This window comes from Bos javanicus, chromosome 3 (genome assembly GCF_032452875.1).
Source record: "Bos javanicus breed banteng chromosome 3, ARS-OSU_banteng_1.0, whole genome shotgun sequence".
Taxonomy (NCBI): Eukaryota; Metazoa; Chordata; class Mammalia; order Artiodactyla; family Bovidae; genus Bos; species Bos javanicus.
In genome coordinates, this window is record NC_083870.1 from 83,159,611 (window position 1) to 83,174,009 (window position 14,399).

General features: G+C 36.5%; 1 protein-coding gene across 8 annotated transcripts in view; it reads left to right on the top strand.

The window, feature by feature from the left end:
- Positions 1 to 14,399, top strand: part of DOCK7 (dedicator of cytokinesis 7) — a 203,101-nt gene that overhangs the window by 24,396 nt on the left and 164,306 nt on the right. For all 8 annotated transcript variants that reach the window (XM_061411757.1, XM_061411749.1, XM_061411751.1 and 5 more), the window contains exons 2-4: positions 2,535 to 2,640; positions 11,728 to 11,903; positions 12,079 to 12,147. In XM_061411757.1, coding sequence (XP_061267741.1) covers positions 2,535 to 2,640; positions 11,728 to 11,903; positions 12,079 to 12,147 — 351 coding nt within the window. The remainder of the gene's footprint in view (positions 1 to 2,534; positions 2,641 to 11,727; positions 11,904 to 12,078; positions 12,148 to 14,399) is intronic.

The following is a 14,399-nucleotide window of genomic DNA, read 5'->3' on the forward strand; positions in this document are numbered from 1 at the left end:
TCTTTGGGGGAAATCATGTCTTGTACAAATAAGACAAATATTTGTAATGTGGAGATTAATGTCTCTGTGGAGATTGCATGTCTCTGTTATTAAGCAAAAGATTGTCTCTTTTGGAAGTAATATTTTAAGTTTTGTTTCATTTTTTACCATTTTTGTGAAATCAGAGTATGTCTTTCAGTTAATTGATGGTATAATGGTTAATTAATGACGCTTTTCTTTCTTAGCTGTACCTGAAGTAACAGCAAGCCTTAACAATTAGTGAGATCTTGACCTTGATGAAATACAGCAGTTTACAATTCAGATTACTCATGGTTTAGCCACAGAAACACTGAAAAACAGAAACACTGAAGTTGTGTTGAGGTTGGTAGACTGAGTTAAGTAGCACTGAGGAAGGTAGAGATATAATATTTGTTCTCTGCCTCTCTCTCTCTCTTTAAAGGCATTTTCATATTTTCGTTTCAGTCTTGACAACCCATCAGGAGATTTTAAGGCCTTTAAACTAAACCTGATGAACATTCACAGTGGATAGGTGTCATTAAAAGACCTAAGGGGAGCCATAAACTGAAGTAAATGTTCCTGTCCTCTCACATCCGGTGCTTTACAGACTTTGCCCTTTGCCCTCTCCTCGATCAGTATTCTGCTTCAAAGGTTACCTTTTCTCTTTAGCTTTCATCTCTAACCTCTAATGGTTTCTTCATGCTCTTTTCTTCCTCCCTTGTCTGTTGCCAGTCTTTTTTATTCATTTGCTTTTTAAAAAAAAAAAAACTAAGACTTTTTGGGGAGAAGTTTTAGATTTAAAGAAGAGTGGAAAGTGAAGAGATCACCCATGTTTATACCCCAACCAAGTATCCCCTATTATTAACATCTTGGATTAATGTGAAACCTTTGTTATAATAGGTAAGCCAATACTAATACATTATTATTAAAGTCCAAAAATTACATTGGGTTTACTCTTTGTGTTGTTCATTCTTTAGGTTTTGACAAATGTACAGTATATGTGTCTATTATGATAGTGTCATAGAGAATAGTTTCATTGCCCTAAAAACCTCCTGGGCATTACTTATTCCTCTCTCCCTTTTCCTTCCTCCTACAGCCCCTGGCAACCGCTGTTTTTGGTTTTTTTCTCTTCTCCATACTTTTGTTTTTTCCAGAATGTCATGTAGGTGGAATCATACAGTACCTTGTCTCTTTCGCTTAGCAATATTCTCTTAAGGTTCTTCCATGTCTCATCTCTTTGGCTTGCTAGCACATTTTTTTTTTTTTTTTAGTTGCTGAGTAGTATTCCATTGTGTGAATGTACTACAGTTTGTTTACCCTTTTACCTGTTGAATAAGCTTCCAACTTTTGGCAATTAAAAATAACAAATTAACTTTTTATGAAACACAAATATGATCTAAAGTACTTCAAGTAAAGAAAAAGTTGAGCTAATTCAGTACCTTGAGCCTTAAAAAATAACTCTTTTACCTTTGTATCAAAAATTTCTAATTGAGTAGTCAGCTCCTAACAGTGTTCAAGAGGTATGTGTAGAGTGGTTGAATATGAAAAAGGTAAGGAAGTATGGAAGAGAAGAGGCTAAAGACTATATCATATAATATTCAGATAATTTTTGGAAAATGAGATTGTCTAGAAATTCAGCTGGAAATTTGAATGGGCACTAAGATGTTTAGGGCTCTGAATTCAACCGTTAATTTGAGAACACTCCAGAACAAAAGTATCATCAAGCTGGCCCAGAGGTGAATAAACATTTCTCTGTTTTAAGTGCCACATGCCAAATATTTTAGGGAAAATAGCAGTAAATGAAACCATTGCCTCTGTTTATATAGGGCATACATGAATGTGGAAAAAATAACTAGGAAGGAGAAAAATGCGAGTTAGGTTATGATGAATGCTCTGAGTTTTAAAGAAGGATATTATTTTAGCTGTGGTGAGTCAAGAAGCTTTTATGGAAGTCTTGCCATTTGAGTTTTACCTTTAAAATAGTTGAGTTGAATTTGCGGATACAGGAGAGAAACAGCATTCTAGGAAGCAATTTATGTTCATTGAGAAGAATTTGAGATAGAATATAAGAGCTGAAGAGGTGATTAGGGTCGAAGTATAGAAAGCCATTAATACCAGAGTATGCAGACAGTTTTTATTAGTTAAGTAAAAATAGGGAATAATTTTATGGGCCATGAATATTGTTTATAAAGTATTTTAGAATTAATTTTATATCCTTAAAATTTATATACTTTATAATATATACTTCTTATAGCTTTCAGCTCTGTCATAAGCCAAAATATTTCCCTGAAATGTCATATACAAAAAGAAGCCTTATGTAAGTTGACTGTCAGTTTTGTACCCTGCATCAGCATTATAAAGACGTTCTACTATAATTATAAGTAGTATTTACTAAATTAGCTTATAAATTTATAACCTTACTGATATGCTGAGATTTTGTTGTTCTTTAAATGAACTTTTAATATACTTAGCTTTCTACCATTTTAAATTAAGCTGATTTCTTTTTGCAAACAATGTATTTGCTTTTTTTGTTGCAGAACTGTGGCTGCTGAAGTCAGGAAGCAGATCTCCGGACAGTATAGTGGCTCTCCCCAGCTGCTCAAAAACCTCAACATTGTTGGCAATATATCTCATCATACCACAGTAAGTAATGTGTTTAAGATATGGTATGTTACAGTTACATTCTGACTAGGCCATGAAAAACAGTGGAAAGATAAGAGCCAGGCCTTTGACTGTGTGGATCACAACAAACTGGAAAATGATGGCAATACCAGACCACCTGACCTGCATCCTGAGAAATCTGTATGCAGGTCAAGAAGCAACAGTTAGAACTGGACATGAAACAACAGACTGGTTCCAAATTGGGAAAGGAGTATGTCAAGGCTGTATATTGTCACCCTGCTTATTTAACTTATATGCAAAGTACATCATGCAAAATGCCACGCTGGATGAAGCACAAGCTGGACTCAAGATTGCCAGGAGAAATATCAATAACCTCAGATATGCAGATGACACCACCCTTATGGCAGAAAGTGAAGAGGAACTAAAGAGCTTCTTGATGAAAGTGAAAGAGCAGAGTGAAAAAGCTGGCTTAAAACTCAGCATTCAAAAAATGAAGATCATGGCATCTGGTCCCATCACTGCATGGCAAATAGATGGAGAAACAATGGAAACAGTGGCAGACTTTATTTTCTTGGGCTCCAAAGTCATGGCAGGTGGTGACTGCCACCATGAAATTAAAAGATGCTTGTTCCTTGGAAGAAAAGCTATGACCAACCTAGACTGCATATTAAAAAGCAGAGCCATTGCTTTGCCAACAAAGGTCCATCTAGTCAAAAGCTATGGTTTTTCCAGTATTCATGTATGGATGTGAGAGTTGGACTATAAAGAAAGCTGAGTGCTGAAGAATTGATGCTTTTGAGCTGTGGTGTTGGAGAAGACTCTTGAGAGTCCCTTGGACTGCAAGATAAAACCAGTCCATCCTAAAGGAAATCAGTCCTGAATATTCATTGAAAGTACTGATGTTGAAGCTCCAATACTTTGGCCACCTGATGTGAAGAACTGACTCATTTGAAAAGACCCTGATGCTGGGAAAGATTGAAGGCAGGAGGATAAGGGGACAACAGAGGATGAGATGGTTGGATGGCATCACTGACTCAATGGACATGAGTTTGAGCAAGCTCCGGGAGTTGATGATGGACAGAGAAGCCTGGCGTGCTGCAGTCCATGGGGTCGCAAAGAGTTGGACACAACTGAACGACTGAACTGAAGTGCCAGGAAATTGGGTTCCATCATTAGTATCACTAACAACCTTATTGGTTGCTACCTCACTTTTTCCTGAAACTTGAAATATCACACAACAGGGGAGTGTTGGGAGGTGTTACAGAAGTGTTGATTTCCTAATCAACTCCAAAACTTTATATTCAGGATTTAATCAACTCTGGAATTGTATAAATAGAATTTCTCAGACCCAAGGTGGATTCATACATGAAAATTCAGAAATCTTTTCTAGGAATAATAGGTACTGAAGTAGTGAAAGTAAGTCATTTGGTTGTGTCTGACTCTTTGTGAGCCCATGGACTGTAGCCTGCCAGGCTTCTCTGTCCATAGGGTTCTTCAGGCAAGGATACTGGAGCGGGTTGCCATTCCCTTCTCCAGGGGATCTTCCCGAGCCAGGGATCAAACGTGTGTCTCCCACATTGCGGGCAGATTCTTTACTCTCTGAGCCACCAGGGAAGCCCCAATAGATACTGAAGTAAGTGTTATATAATTGTGTAGATTCATAGTATTATCTGTCTCCTTCAATAGAAAGGAATATATAGTTTTGAATTATTGCTTTTAAGCCAGGAGCTGTGTCAGAGTTATAAATATATGTTTTTTTTTTTTTAATTCAAGAGGCTGGCATGAGGATAATCAATTTTAATTAAAAAAAAAACCCTGATACTTAGTTGTAGTAGGAATATGAATTAAAAACATGCTCCATTTGTCAAAAACTGAAAAAGTAGTTAAGAGTGAGTTGGGTAGAGTTATATTAACACTTTCTTTTTATCTGTGAAATAGTACCAATTATTGAACAAACATGGTATGCCAGAGCATAGTAGTTTAAATGGCTTGTGGTGACATGTTTATAATGTTTGTTATTAAATTTTAAGATATGAAGTTTACTTTTAACAACAGTAACATACTGATGGGAGCAAGTTTATAATATGTATATTTCTGGATGATTTCAGTGTGCACAGAGATGGTCCTTCTAATACCCTATTGAGTGTCTTGAACTCCTCTTTTCAACTGATTTCCTGTGTTGTGTGTTACACCTTCACTGTTCATTTCCATAGTTACCCCTGGATTTGGTCTTTATGAATGACTAAGCCTTATGTACTCTCAGTTCCACAATTCTTATTCTCTGACCACCGCTGCTTCTCTCTCTTGCGCTCTTATTCTGGTGCTCTGACTTCAACTGATCCTGCTAACGCTTTTAGGTCCTTCACTCCTTGATGTTCTTTTTTTCTTCTCCTTACCAAACTTAAATTATTCGTTGAAATTTATAATTACTCTTTTGCATATACCATTGATTTCCTTAACTTCTCATGTCATTGGCACTACCTCAGCGCTGTTTAAACCCAACCTTCTGCTTACTTCATGTCAGCACTCATGCAGCTGGGCGTGGCTGGAGAAAAATACACAGGTCTCACTGACTGGTCTCACTTTACATATCTGACCACTAATGCATGAAGACTTCTACATTGCTTAAACTAAAAATATTTTATTTTCCTAGTCTGTTCATTCTCCTGCTGTTTTAGTTGACTCATTTCATGCCTCCTACTCTTCCCTTAAAATCCTAATTGCTCTTCTCTATTTTCAGTCTTAGGATGACCTGGCTTCCTGTTTCACTGAGAAAATTGAAGCAGTCAAGGGCATCCACATACTCCTACCACCATGTGTGTCTACCTTTTACCTTCTGTACCTGTATTGTCTGTCTGTTCACCAGTTACTCTAGATAAACCACTAGGGAGCTAGATCCCAACTCCTCTGTTACTAAAATGCAGTACTTTAGTAATTCTCCCTGCTCTTTTATGGCATTACTTTTACTGTTTACTGGATCATTACATTCCCATCAGTCTACAAACATGCAGATGTGCTGCTGTTTCTCCCATTTAAAAGAATTCTTTTTTTGCCCCACTTTTCCATCAGTCTCCCGTTTTCAGTATTTCTTTGCTCTTCTTTGCAACAGAATTCCTTCAAAGCGTTGTCAGAGCTTGCTGACTTCAATTTCTCTTCTTATATTCTTTCTGAGAAAGCTCTTTTCAAGTTATGGGAATCTTCAAACATACACAGAAGTAGAAGACAAGTGAAAACATTGACTTTTTTTTATTTAGCCACAATGCTGTTATCACACAACAAAATAGACAGTCTGTAATTCTTTGGTGTCATCTATTATCCAGTGCATGTTAAATTTTCTCAATTATTTCACTTGTCTTTTTGTAGTTGATTTATTCAAATCAGGATCAAACAAAATCCACAGATGGAATTTGCTCTTAGATCACTTGCATTTAAAAAAAGAGGGTAGTTTCTCCTTCCTCTTTTTTTTTTAATTGAAATAGGGCTGATTTATAATACTAAATAAGTTTCATGTGTATAACACAGTGTTTCACTATCTTTAATGGTTGTACTATTTATAGCTGTTATAAAAATTGACTCTGTTCCCTTTGCTGTATAGTATATTCTTACAGCTTATTTATTTTATAATAGTAATTTATTTATTTTGGGCTGTGCTGGGTCTTTGTTGCTGTGTGGGTGTTTCTCTAGTTTCTTGAGCAGGGGCTGCTCTCTAGTTACAGTGCAGGGCTTCTTGTTGCAGAACACGGGCTCTCAGCTGTGTGGGCTTCAATAGCTGGGGCACGTGAGCTCAGTGGTTGTACCTCCTGTGCTCTAGAGCGGTGGCTCAGTTGTGGTGGTGCACAGGCTTAGTTGCTTTGCAGCATGTGGGATCTTCCAGATCAGGGATTGAACACATGTCTTCTGCATGTCTTCTGCATTACCACTGGGCCACCAGGGAAGCCTTATAATAGTGATTTTACTTCTTAATCTCCTACCTCTTTCTTGGTTCTGTTTCCCCACTGGTAATACTGGTTTATTCTTTATATCTGTGAGTCTGTTTTTTTTTTTTGCTATTGTTGTTATATTCTTTAGTCTGTTTTATTTTATAGATTCTGCATATCAGTGATATTGTAAAATATTTGTCTTTTTCTGTCTGATGTATTTCACTAATCATAATATCCTTCAACATATGGTTGGAAGAATATTAGATCACCATATGAGCAGCATATGGTGATCTAATATTCTGCAAGGGTGCCAAGAGCATCCAATGGCGAAATGATAGTCTGTTTAATAAATGGTGCTGAGAAAGCTAAATAGACACATGCAGAGCAATGAAATTGGTCCCATATCTTACACCACTCACAAAAATTAACTTGAAATGGATCAAAGTCTTAAACAAAAGAGGTAATAGTATAAAACTCCTAGAAGAAAATGTAGAGAAAAAGCTCCTTGATTTTGGTCTTAGAAAAGATTTTTTTTTGGATATAATACCTAAAGCACAAACATCAAGAGCAAAAGTCAACAAATTGTTGACTTTAAATGTCAAATTGTCAAATTTAAATGCTTTTGCACAGCTAAAGAAACAATTAACAAAAGGCATCCTATGAGAATTCCAGGAAAATATCTACCTCTGTTTCATTGATTATGCTAAAGCCTTTGACTGTGTGGATCACAACAAACTGTGGCAAATGCTTTAAGAGATGGGAATACCAGACCACCTTACCTGCCTCCTGTGAAATCTGTATGCAGGTCAAGAAGCAGTTGTTAGTACTGGACATGTCAAGTCTCTATATTGTCACCCTGCTTATTGAACATATATGCAGAGTACATTGTGTGAAATGCCATGCTGGATGAAGCGCAAGCTGGAATCAAGATTGCCAGGAAAAATATCAATAACCTCAGATATGCAGATGACACTACCTTAGTGAAGAGGAACTAAAGACCTTCTTGATGAAGGTGAAAAAGGAGAGGGAAAAAGCTGGTTTAAAACTCAACATTCAGAAGACAAAGATCATGGCATTCAGTCCCATCACTGCGTGGCAAATAGATGGGGAAACAATGGAAACAGTGAAAGACTTTATTTTCTTGGGCTCCAAAATCACAGCAGATGGTGAGTGCAGTCATGAAATTGAAAGATGCTTGCTCCTTGGAAGAAAAGCTATGAGCAACCTAGACAGCATATTAAAAAGCAGAGACATTACTTTGCCAACAAAGGTCTGTCTAGTCAAAGTTACGGTTTTTCCAGTGGTCATGTATGGATGAGAGAGTTGGACCATAAGGAAGGCTGAGTGCCGAAGAATTGATGCTTTTGAACTGTGGTGTTGGAGAAGACTCTTGAGAGTCCCTTGAACAGCAAGGAGATCAAACCAGTCAATCCTAAAGGAAATCAACACTGACTATTCGTTGAAAGGAAGCTCCAATACTTTGGCCACATGATGTGAAGAGCTGACTCATTAGAAAAGACCCTGATGCTGAGAGAGATTGAAGACAGGAGAAGGGGACCACAGAGGACAAGATGACATCACTGACTCAATGGACATGAGTTTGAGCAGGATCTGGGAAATAGTGAAAGACAGGGAAGTCTGGCGTGCTGCAGTCCATGGGGTCTCAAGGTGTCGGGCATATCTGAGTGACTGAATAACAACAACAGTGGGAACAAAATTTTGCAAAATATATTTCAGATAAGAGGGGTAATATCCAAAATATATAAAGAGCTCATGCAACTTAACAACAAAAAGGCAATCCAATTAAAAATGGGCAGAAGAACTAAATGGACATTTTTTTCCAAAGAAGTCATCCAGATGACCAACAGATACATGAAAAGGTGCTCAACATCACTAATCGTCAAGGAAATGGAAATTAAAACCACGATGAGAGTATTTCCTCATACCTGTTAGAATGGTTATCATCAGGAAGTGCACATGACTGAAGCGGCTTAGCAGCAGCATCAAAAATGATAAGGTTGATCAACCTTGATGTTGTTTATCATCAAGTGATAGTAAATGCTGGCAAGGATATGGAGAAAAGGGAACCTTTGAGCACTGTTGGTGGGAATGTAAAGTGGTATAGCCACTGGGGAAAACAGTATAGAGGTTCCTCAAAAAGCCATATGATCTAGCAGTTCCACTTCTGGGTATTTATCTGAAGAAATGAAAACACTAATTCAAGAAGGTACACCCCAGTGTTCCTGGCAACATTACTGACAGTAGCCAATATATAGAAGCAACCTGAATGCCCATTAACAGGTGAATGGATAAAGATGTAGTGTATCTATACAGTAGAATACTACTCCCTCCCCCAACTCTTAAGTTTGTTTTTGTGCCATTGACTTGTTGAGGAAATTGGATTAGTTGTCTTACAATTTCCTGCCTTTTGGATTTTATGTATAGTTCCTTGTAGACTTGTTTTTCTATTTCCTGTATTTCCTGTAACTGATTAGATTCTGATTCAACTTTTTTGAAATTTCTTCCTTGTATACTTGTTTTTCCTATCTTCTATATTTTCTGTGTATGATTAGATGGTTTCAATTTTTTTAATGGCTTTAAATTGAGATTTATTTCACATAACCATACAGTTCACCCATTTAATTTATGGTTCAGTGGATTTAATATATTCACAGATATGTGCAACCATCATAACGGTCAATTTAAAACATTTTCATTACCTCAAAAATAAATCTTTGGCTATCTCCCTTTAATTAACCCCCCTTCCCTGTAGCCCGAAATAACCACTAATCAAATACAAGAATTTTGATGGTATACCTGAAGAGTTTGAAAGAGACCTTAACACTAAACACGTCAGTCACAATTGCAGTACAGTGACTGTTGAAGGAAGACAGTGTCTCACATCGCCTGTGAGAGATTCTAGTGCTTCTCGGTTGCTTCTTGTTGTCACCCTTTAACCCTGCTTACTGTCTAGTCACTTTCTATTATAAAATCATTTTTCAGTCTCCTGCCTTGGATCTGTAAATACAGGATCTTTCTTTGGAGTCTTGTAAAATAATATGTAGTTGTAAGCATCTTATCACTACATCCGAAAACTCGCCCAGGCAGTTGCCTCTGATGGGAGGCAGGGAGAGTGGAGACAGTGGTAGCAAACATATACTTACTTCCTTGTTCCAAGTCTAGCTAACAGTACACCTAGAAAACCAGTGACTTTCATTGTGACTTTGGTAAACAAGATCATTTATCTTCTCTGTCATTTAGTGTTGAGAGTCTCTTCAATAAGTAGTGCTAGGAAAATTGGACAGCTACATGCAAAAGAATGAAATCAGAATACTTCCTAACACCATACACAAAGATAAACTCAGAATGGATCAAAGACCTAAATATAAACCTCTGCCTACTTCTATATTCTGAAGATATTCGATTTTCTTCTAGCAGCTTTGTAGTTTTAGCATTTATGTCTGTATCTATGATCCATCTCAGTTTTTGTACATGTTGTGATATAAGAATTGAGGTTCATTCCCCACCCCCCCACCCCCATATAGTTATCCAGCTTTTCCAACAACAGTAATTGAAAAAGATTTCCCTTTCCTTGATGAATTGCTTCTTTGCTTCTAGAAAGAATGTCATGATAGTATATTTATGTACTTGATGAAATAGTGAGATAGAATGCTTATGAGAGAAAACCATGAATTTTAGACTTTGAAGACTCAGTTTGAAATTTTGCTCCATCATTTTGTGGCTGTTATTTCCAGAAGTTAACTTCTTTGACCACAATTGCCTTTATTTGTAGAACTGAAATAGTAATTATCTCTAACTTAACAAGATTTAGGGGCGGTATAAATGAGAAAACACATAAAGATAATGACAATAATTGTTACTATCTTTTGAGTGTTTATGATATTATAGTTATTCAGTATTTTACTTCATATCTTTAAAATGTTGTTTTAACAACTCTGTTTAGTTGTTCAGTCCAGAGAAGTTTAGATTAAAGCACCTTCTTTGTAGTAATGTGAACTTGCATGGTAGCAAGTCGCAGTATTTTTTACCCAATTGAATATCTTGAAAAATAACATATTCTTATTTTCATTGATCTACAGCTGCACAACTTTTATGTTAATATATGAAAATATAAGATCCTTTATAGTTTTGCTTAAATAATTTTTCTTTCTTGAATTAGACAAGAAGTAGAATACCTTATCAAAAACTATTATTTCAGCTTGGCTAAGGAATGCCACAAATACTCTGTTATCGCTAATAATACTTTTAATATGGTCTGTGTTAATTTCTTTGGGTGCTGTAACAAATTACTGCAAGCTAGGTGGCTTAAAACAACAGAAATGTACTCTCTCACAGTTCTGGAGTCCAGAAGTTTCGAATCAGTATCAATGGGTAGAAATCAAGAGTATTGGCAAGGTCACATTTTCTTCAGAGGCTCCTTTTAGTATTTTTTTATTGCTTCTTCCAGATTCTGATGGCTGCTTGTGGCTATATCACTTCTATCATGAAATTGAGACTCTTCAAATCTCTCTTTTCTGTTTCTTCATATGGTTTTCCCTTTGGTGTGGGCCATATCTCCCTCTGACTTCATATAAGGATATATATGATTGCCTTTTGGACCCACTCAGATAATCCAGGATAATGTCCCTATTTTAAGATCCTTAATGGTATCTTCAAACAGTGTTTTATTTTGTATTTTATTTATCTGTTTATTTTGACATTTAAGGTTCATGGATTGGGCTGTGGCGATCTTTGTAGGGCCATTTTTCAGCCTACCACAGTATGTTGCATGTTTTTACCAGAGTGATCAGCAGTAACAATAAAGACACCATTAAGAAACTTAGAAATGAAAATTCCAAATTATAAAAAAGAATTCCTTCAATGAGCATTTTGTCATTGTTAAGTATTATAAACCTGTTAATTATCTTACTGTTTTTATGTGGGAGTTAAGGGCAAAATCGAAGCAAGAAGATCAAAAGAGAGTTTGACCCAAGCACAAAGAACTATAGGAAGGCCAACACCTGTGATTTCTTTAGTGCATCTGGCTGAATATCTGTTGACATTTTAGAGATAACTGGAGAAAAATATATTTTTTAAAATAATAAATCTCCTTTATTTAAAGTTTTAAAATTCTTGTATCCACCTGTTCCTTTCTACCCACCTCTGTCACCTACCCCTCTTTATAAAGGTGCCGCTTACTGAAGCAGTGGACCCAGTGGATTTGGAAGATTACCTCCTTACTCATCCTTTAGCTGTGGATTCTGGACCTTTAAGGGATTTGGTTGAATTCCCTCCAGATGATATTGAAGTGGTTTATAGTCCTAGGGACTGTAGAACTCTTGTTTCAGCTGTACCTGAAGAAAGGTAAGGAGACATCTACCTATTTCTGATTTTAGTGTAACTATAAAACAACTGCCTTCCATTATTTTATTTGGATTCTGCTTCTTGTGGTGGTATTCAACAAGAATGCAGCAGCAAAATTCATAAACATCAGTGCTTTCCTGTCTAAATTATAAATATATTTTCTTTTTTAAAACAGTGAAATGGATCCACATGTTAGAGATTGTATTAGAAGTTATACAGAAGACTGGGCAATTGTGATCAGAAAGTAAGTTGTATATTCATCCTGATATTTAAAAATACTGAGCAGGATCTATAAATGGATTAAGGTAGGTTACTCCTAATTATGAGAACTGAAAATTCATTTGAAAAATAGCTGAAAAAGTAATAGAAGAACCTTTGCATATACATATTTCCTCCTTAGAAGTGCCACACTTAGCTTTCTCTTATTTTCCTTATAAAATAATACTTGATGGACATGAGTTTGAGTAAGCTCCGGAAGTTGGTGATGTACAGGGAAGCCTGGAGTTCTGCAGTCCATGGGGTCACAAAGAGTTGGACACGACTGAGCAACTGAACTGAACTGAACTGGGGATAGTACTTCTATTATCACAGATCATTAATAATTACTAATAATATGTAATAATAATGACTTGTAGTATTCTTTTGGGAAATCATGGGTAAATATTGATGAATAATTTATATTTTTCAAATGGATCCAATTTATTGATTGATTAAGTTAAATTTAATAGCTGATGTTCTAGATCAAGCTGTTTGAAAGGTCTCGGCCATTTATTAACCTGCTGAATATTTATAGGTCCTTGACCTGTATATCCAGTCAAGTAAGTATTTGTAAAAATAAGGTATTGCCACAAAATTTGTTCCTAGTGGATGGTGTTTGAAATATCAAGTCAGATGAAGAAATAAAATAAAATTACTTTTCCTTTGCTAACTTGCATAGTGAAGAGGGTCTTTGTGCTGAATGTTCTTGGCCTCATTCTATTTTTCTAAAGGAAGAATAATTACTGCAATAGTGCAAAATTCTGTTAAGACATTACAGTTTTGAGAAATGAAGTTTTCTGTGCTAAATTGTACTAGCAACAGTGATGTGTTCATTGCTTATTGTGTTGCCCTTCTGTCTTATTTCACTGCGTTTAATATTGTGCTAAGCATCACTCTTGGGGATACTGCTGACATGCTTTTTAGTTTTAGTGTGACCTAATAAAAGCACAGTCTGCTACCCTTTATAAAGAAGAGCTGTTTTTATGAACTTAGAATTTTGATAGGTATTTCAATAGCCAGATTTTACAGATTACTGAAGAATACTGTTTCTCTGTCAGATAACTCAAAAGTCTTTACATCTGCTTGTATGTTGGAAGCTTATAATCAGAAATGTTAACAAAAAGAGATTAGTTGCAAAATAACCTCATGGAATCTGGAATCTGCTACTTAACTGTAATCATGGGGTTGCTCACCTTGATTTAAGCCAAGAGGGTATGGTAGTTAACATTATATACTGGGCATTTTATTGGGTACTTAATGCTCATTTAAGATTCCAACAGATAAGGTAACTTAGGCTTAGAGTAGTTAAGTAATTTCTTTGAGATCCCATAGCCAAAAAATGGGATCGCTAGGATTAGAACCTAGGGGCATCAGATTCTAATGCATATATTTTTTTCTGTTATAATGGCACCCCACTCCAGTACTCTTGCCTGGAAAATCCCATGGATGGAGGAGCCTGGTGGGCTGCAGTCCATGGAGTCGCTAAGAGTCCGGCACGACTGAGCGACTTCACTTTCACTTTTTCACTTTCATGCATTGGAGAAGGAAATGGCAACCCACTCCAGTGTTCTTGCCTGGAGAATCCCAGGGGCCTGAGAACCTGGTGGGCTGATGTCTATGGGGTCACACAGAGTCGGACACGACTGAAGTGACTTAGCAGCAGCAGCAGATATTATTTTTAGTGGTAAATGGAAGATGAAAGGGATACTTTTGGCAGTCTAAAAGTTTCAAAGTATCCCTGAAATAGAAAAGATAGGTGTCATTGGAAACAATAGAAAACCACAGTACAAAATAATCCAAGGAGAAGATACATGCCCAAGGTTCAATAGAACGTTAGGTTCAGTGAATACAGGCAGTAGAAGGGGGACCTGGGGTAAATGTTGGACATTTGGTTATTTTAAAACCTCCTATGCCTTTATGCATAGACCTGGGAGTAGAAGTATCCCTATTTTAAGAGCACAAATAGTGGGGGCTTGAGAACCTAGTGCTTCCCTGGTGGCTTAAATGGTAAACAATCTATGATTATGCTATGATATGAACATCATATAGCTGCTGTTTCAGTACCTTTAGCAACAAGACACAATGTGACTAATTTGTATCAGGTGTGTTTATTTACTGTGTCATCAATTGACTGATACACCATAATATCCTCTGGTAATTATAATTGTTTATACTTCAATTAAAATTTCCCCCACTGTGACTGTATGAGGTATGGCACGGTAATTGTAGTGTCTCTGA